This window comes from Cyprinodon variegatus, unplaced genomic scaffold (assembly GCF_000732505.1).
Source record: "Cyprinodon variegatus isolate N-32 unplaced genomic scaffold, C_variegatus-1.0 Scaffold330, whole genome shotgun sequence".
NCBI lineage: Eukaryota > Metazoa > Chordata > Actinopteri > Cyprinodontiformes > Cyprinodontidae > Cyprinodon > Cyprinodon variegatus.
Window position 1 is genome coordinate 531,735 of NW_015150783.1, and position 6,727 is coordinate 538,461.

The 6,727-nt window shown below is 42.3% G+C and overlaps 1 protein-coding gene across 1 annotated transcript in view; it reads left to right on the top strand.

Annotated features, from left to right (window-relative positions):
- kctd6 (potassium channel tetramerization domain containing 6) overlaps positions 1-6,465 on the top strand; it is a 14,386-nt gene extending 7,921 nt beyond the window's left edge. Inside the window, exons 3-5 of the mRNA XM_015385073.1 lie at positions 4,159-4,411; positions 4,934-5,092; positions 5,180-6,465. Of these exons, the coding sequence (XP_015240559.1) occupies positions 4,159-4,411; positions 4,934-5,092; positions 5,180-5,290 (523 nt within the window). The 3' untranslated portion in view covers positions 5,291-6,465. The remainder of the gene's footprint in view (positions 1-4,158; positions 4,412-4,933; positions 5,093-5,179) is intronic.
- The last annotated feature ends 262 nt before the right edge of the window (positions 6,466-6,727 follow it).

Below are 6,727 nucleotides of genomic sequence, written 5' to 3' on the forward strand. Positions count from 1 at the left end.
GAAATGGACCAACTGTTGGATCCAAAAAGACACTGGAGCAACCATTGGAGCCAGAATAAAGAAACTGGACCAACTCATGGCAAATAAATGAAATGGACCAACTGTTGGATCCAAAAAGACACTGGAGCAACCATTGGAGCCAGAATAAAGAAACTGGACCAACTCATGGCAAATAAATTAAATGGACCAACTGTTGGATCCAAAAAGACACTGGATCAACCATTGGAGCCCAAATAAAGAAACTGGACCTACTGTTGCAGCCCAACTATAGGAACTGGACCAAGTGTTGAACCCATAAAGACACTGAACCAACTCTTGGAGCCTAAATAACAAAACTGGTCAAACTGTTGAATCACAGATAAATAAACTGGGCCAACTGTTGGAGCCCAAATATAGGGACTGGACCAAGTACATGATACATATAAAAACTGGACCAACTGTTGGATCCAGAATAAACAAACTGGACCAACTCATGCCAAATAAATGAAATGGACCAACTGTTGGATCCATAAAGACACTAGATCAACTGTTGGAGCCCAAATAAAGACACTGGACCAACTGTTGAATCACAGATAAATAAACTGGGCAAACTGTTGAAGCCCAAATATAGGGACTGGACCAAGTACAGGATCCATATAAAAACTGGACCCACTGTTGGAGCCCAAATAAAGAAATTGGACCAACTAATGGATAAAAGACCAAGCAAGTGGTATCCAGTGATGGACCTCAGACTACATGATTGATCAGATAAACCCATTTGATTCTATCAAACTTTTTATTTAAACAAACAAACCACCAGGTACGAAAATAAAAGATATCCCCAGAACTCTGGTATAATTACGTTCCTTTCCCCCCATCTATTGAAAACATTATGTTACATTCAGCCGAGAAGGGGAACTGATGGGGGAGATTTTCACTCCGTTTTCACTCATTCTGAGTTTCAAACATTTATTTGAGGTAACTGGCGGGTTTTGTAATGACTGGGCTTGCAGCTGACATCGTGTCACAGCCTCTTTTTCATTGGCTGTTGGCAACCCACATCTGTAGAGTCGCTTATCCGTTCACACTCAACCTCAGAAAATGCAAATGTGTTTGACTGTGGCTGAGGTCAGGTCGGTTCTCCTCACACACTTGCAAACTCAAGCTTTCACTCATTCTAGCAGATTTCTGAGCAGACTGGTGGAGTAGTGCTGAAATGTTGCTGTGAATGAAGGTTTGTTTCTCTGAAAAAAAATGAAAATAAGGCGTCCAGTTGGAGCGACGGAGATCCTACTGCTGGCTAAATGCAGAGTTCCCTCAGCTCTAAAGCCCCATGTGTGTCTCATGTAGCAAAGCAGCTGTATTTAATTTGTTTTTTTTAGCCGCTTCAGTCCCATGATGTTTGTTCTGATGAACTGCAGCCACCAGTGGTTCCACTCTGAGGTGGAGGGACTTGAATGGTGCCTCTCTACCGGATGGAAGTTCAAAGGAATCCAATCATTTCTTTTCATGCAGGCACCCATGTGTTCTGATCAATGACAGGAAATTATATCCAAACCCAGATGTATGTTGGGTCACAGACAGAAAAATTACAATTAACCCTGTCAAAAGATTTCTCTGCATCTAATAAGATGATTAAACTGGTTTTTATTTTGGATGTTCCAAATGTTTGATTAGATCAGTGAGTCTTTTTCTTTTTTCCTAGCGTGTGTGTATGCTGCTGTTGTGGGATCAAAGTTAGGACCATTTTCCCCATTTCACCATGAAAGTGTAGATTGTGTTCGGTCATCCAGGTCATAGTCATTCTAAAAAAAAGAACATTAAAAACAATCCACTGGACTTTGTTTCTGTTAATATGAGGAAGTTATGTCCCCCTGAAGGCAGCTGCACCTCGGAACTTCCCTACCGGTTCTTTTCCTGGGAGCAAGTTGTTTGCTACTCTTAACTCAAACTGGGTAAAACCATATAAAAAAGGACTACAAAAACAGGAGTAAAAAAGTAACAGCATTTATTCCAGATCAGGTCGTTACAGGACAGAGAAAATGCTTGGAGCTTGCACAGCTGTGGGCTCAAAAAAGAGTCCGGCAAAGTTGAGCAAAGATTGAGCCCCGAACAATGTCATCTTCTCCTTCTTATACCTCATGAGTCCATGTTTTACATTAGGTGGAAGCTCAGCTGTCCGTATCAGAAACTGACACGCCATCCATGCCCTGACCTGTATGCATCTTGCCTCTATGCCCAAGAATTACAGATAGCTCCCCTTTATCAGACCGGCTCCAAGATATGCCTATATCCTGTGTACTTCTAAAGACACGAAGGCCGTCCTGATTAGATGACCTCCATACACACAGTGACATCCACAATGTGAAGGAAGGCCCTCTACTCTGTCTAATCTGGCTAACAGAATAACAACGCACATGATGAATAAAGAATAAACCTAACATTTCCAAGTTTGAAGTTGTTCAAATGTTTGAAACTCTCAGAATCAGTATGAGGGAAGACGGACCATAATAGGTGGTTTAAGAGGGGTGGGAAGGAAGCCATCTATGTTAAGAAAGAAAAACCAAGCTTAAAAAGAGGGGGTGGACTCAGATTTAAAAAACTACAATGTAGCAATTGGGTTAATCCCTTTGTGCTATCATCACCGCCCCAACCCCTGTACAGGAAAGCGGAAGACCTTGCCTATTCAGCATGGCCTACAATTCCCTTTAACGACCCCTCTTTCAGACACATTGACAGGTATGGAGCATTGCAGGCTAACAAAAGAAGCCCAACGACCCCCATTCCAAAGGGGTGGACCCGTTCATCCCTTTCAATTTGCATTTTTTCTAAACAAAAACAAGGTTTTATTGGGCTACTGTATACAACCTGGAACTCAACATTATTTCTGACATTTTGAATTAAAAAAGCTTCCTGGATGGGAAGAGAAACATCCTCAAACTTGGAATACAAAGTCCAGTAGATTGTTTTTAATTTTCTTTTTTCATAATATAGATTATGTTTTACCAAAGTAAGGACATTCTTCTGGCCCACCCTTCATTTTTACTAACAGTTTAGGGCTGGTTATACTCCCCCAGCAGTGTGTCGCAGTTAGTTTGCCAAAGGTATGACGTAGATGTTTTTGATTTATGCCCAATTTTGAAACGTGGTCTATGCTATGCTATTCCACACCGCAACGCAGGAGGGACAATTACAAACTAGCTAGGATTGTGGGTGTCTGTGTGTCGATTTGACAAGTGTTTTCCCGTCTAAAACCCTCTCATTCAACGCCGGACGACACACAGTTAATGTTCCTGAAAGACTGGCCATGTCGCTGCGTGTTTTGGCTTCGGGTGCAAACCGACTGTCGCATAGAGCTACAAACTAGCATCCTATACGGTGTCTGGGATAGTGTTTGAGGTGTGCCAGGCGTTGTGGACGGCACTACAGCGAGAGTTTCTGCCATTAGGTACCAAACAAGAAATATGGATGGTGGATGTAAAATTGGCCAATCAGAGGCCTCCTTTCTCTCCTCCCTGCAATAGCTACACTATCTGCGGTCACCCACAATTTTAGGGAGGTGCCTCAGAGTGTCTGCATAAGGGACACACACATGCAGACGACCTTGTTTCTGAGCATAAACCAGGCTTTAGGGTTAGAGACATGAATTGGTAATGGATTGGCTTAAGATTATTGTCAGAGTTAGGGTATAGAAAGGGTTAAAATAACTTAAAACCTATGGATCATCACTACATAAAGGAAGATAACAATATTAGTGTGTCTATTTTTTCTGCTCCTGCAGGTTTGGTGCTCTGCTATTGGGTCAGTTTTTGATGGCATCATTGGTTGTATTGTTGCTGTTACAGGTGACGCCAGAGTAATTTACTGCTGCTGTTTAAAAAAAAGCTTTAAATACAAAAAAGGTAGTGAAGCAAAGCTTCAAATGGAGGTTGAGCGAAGCAGCTAATAAAACAAAACAAAAAAAACCTAAAGCTTTTCTCCCCAGTAACTACTCCACGTTTTACAGGTTTCAGTGAATTTAGGCAGTTCAAACTGTTATGTTTCCAAACAGAAGCCTTTTCTCGCTCTACAACCAGCAGGACTTCAGCTTCCATCCTGTCTGACACAAGCCGTCAGACACAACTCTCAGCTCAGCAGTCTTTCCGCTGATCTCCTTCCTTTTTTTCCCTGCTGTTTCAGCTACATCCTCAACTTCCTGCGGACGTCTGAGCTCACGCTGCCGTGTGACTTCAAGGAGCTGGAGCTGCTGCGGAAAGAGGCAGACTTTTACCAGATTGAGCCCCTGATCCAGTGCCTGGGAGACCCCAAACCTCTGCTGCCGTACCCCACAGACACTTATGAGGAGGTGGTGGAGCTATCCAGCACCAGGAAGCTCTCAAAGTATTCCAACCCTGTGGCAGTCATCATCACCCAGCTCACCATCACTACCAAGGTCCTTTAACATCCTCTTCTTATTTTGTCTCGCCTCTGCAGGCTGCATGAACTGACCACTCCTTTTCTTGCAATTTCAAAGACCCAGATGTTCTATAATGTTAAGGGTGGAGTCACAATTTTTAAAATCTTCAAATCTGTAAGACATTTCTGTCTTAATTGAAGCTCCTTCAGTCTAGAACTCAAGGTTCTTTATAGATCATATGAGTAACAGAGCAATCCGTGCATAACTAGTCATGGGTTGCTGGTGACCGACCTAGATCTACATTAGTAGAGTTTTAGTCACATGTTTCAGGGTCAGTCTAGATTGATTTTCTTCTCCAGGCTTTCTGGTCTATTGCTTTTTTCCCACCAATTTTCAGGCCATCACCTGATCATTTGGTTGGTTCTGTCAGATCAGTCTGTCGTAACTTACTCCCTCACTGGTTCCAAACCAGCGTTTTATGCAGATTCCCTGAATAGTTCGATAATTTGGACTTTACCAGTAGAAATGAAGAACCCCTGTGTTTTTTTTTTCCTTCAGGTTCATGGAGTCCTGGAGTCCATCTCCAAAGGTTTCACCAAATGGAACAAACACATGATGGACACAAGAGATTACCAGGTTTCCTTCACGTTTGGGCCGTGTGACTACCAGCAGGAGGTCAGCCTGCGTGTCCACCTGCTGGAATTCATCTCAAAAGCTGTACGTCCGTTTTAACACATCAGTCTGAATGGAAAACAGACGCTGAGCTTTGAACAGACATCTGCTGACTGTGTTTATGCATTTCAGGGTTTCACCATAAGAAACACACGGGTTCTTCACATGAGCGAACGAGCCAACGAGAACACTGTGGAGCATCACTGGACGTTCTGCAGACGAGTTCATAAAGTCGACGACTGATAAACAGGAGGAACCTCAGAGGGTGGCTGCGTCTGCAGACACGGGCGGATGTTACAGGATCATCTGCTGATACTGAACACCAGGGACATAAAGGACAGATTTTATTTATTCATACACATGTCTTTGGTTCTGTATAATGCAAGGGGTGGAAATGTAAACTCCTTTCACTAAACAACATAAAACTAACCTCTAAACATGTTACAAGCTCCAACTCTTTATAATACTTGCCTTAGGTTTTTTAAAAAGTGCATCAGTTTTGTCTTTTTATAAAAAAAATCTCATGATCATCTGTTATTAATCCACACATGTTCTGACACTAACCGGTTCTGGTGTCTGAATTCTGCTGATGGCTACAGGTCACTTTAACATCTCTAAGCTGTTTCCAAACCTGTAAATAACCAAATACTTTTACAAATTTGAAGAGAAATGGGTGAAATATCCTTTTTTTGTTAACTTAATGACACGTTTTCCCACAGGATTTTAGATCATTTTATCCTGAAGTCAGGCCATCTGAATTTAATGAAATTAGACAACCTTGGGAAAACCCAGATAACTCCAAAGAACTCCTCATATTACTTATACTCATATTACTTACCCACCAGAGCATGTGAGTGGAGCAGAGCGGAAGAAATATGGTGGAGCGCTGAGCGGTTTTCGATTCAAAGGCCTGAGTGAGAATTTCGCTTCGATCAAGTACATTCCGATGCGAGGTGTTAGGTTCATAGCTGGGAAACGGTGCGATAATTTAACAGCCAGTTAAATAAGACAATACACATCATGTATCGGTGACATCGTTATATCAAACGCCGTGTGTCCCAGGGCCCTGGCATAATTACATGAAGGAAAAATGTCAGAAGATGCCTTCTCCTGAAAATTAGAGCGAGTGTGAAGCGATTTCACCGGAGCGACAGGAAAATTAAGGTGAGCGCGGAGCCGATTTTGAGTGGAGCGTCCTGGCGCAACTTTGAGCGGTGGAGCGAATGAGCGATCGTCCTCCTGAACAGGGAGCGAGAATTGCGTAACGCTCCACTCCGTTCACATGCTCTGTTTCCCACTGGCCGAAAAACCTGTTTAAACGTGGAAACTAGGGCTGAAATAATTAATTTTGAGTAATCGATTATAAGTCGTCAACTAATTTAGTAAACGATTAATCGTTAAATGGAGTATAGAGACTGTAAAACATGCCTTTAGCTTGTAGAGCAACCCACTTAAAGCAGTAATTAAACCAAGATTGTCAAAAAAAAAGTCAAACATTTTGCATTTAAGTTAAAAAACAGACAGATTAATCGATTAGCAAAGTAATTGGGTTTTAGTGGCAGTGGGAACAGCTCACTGATTACATAACACCACTGAGCGCGACGTATGGACGTCAAAAAACCGTGCCAGTCGCTTCTAGTCTAACAACCCGAAACAACTCTGTTTACATTCGATAAACAT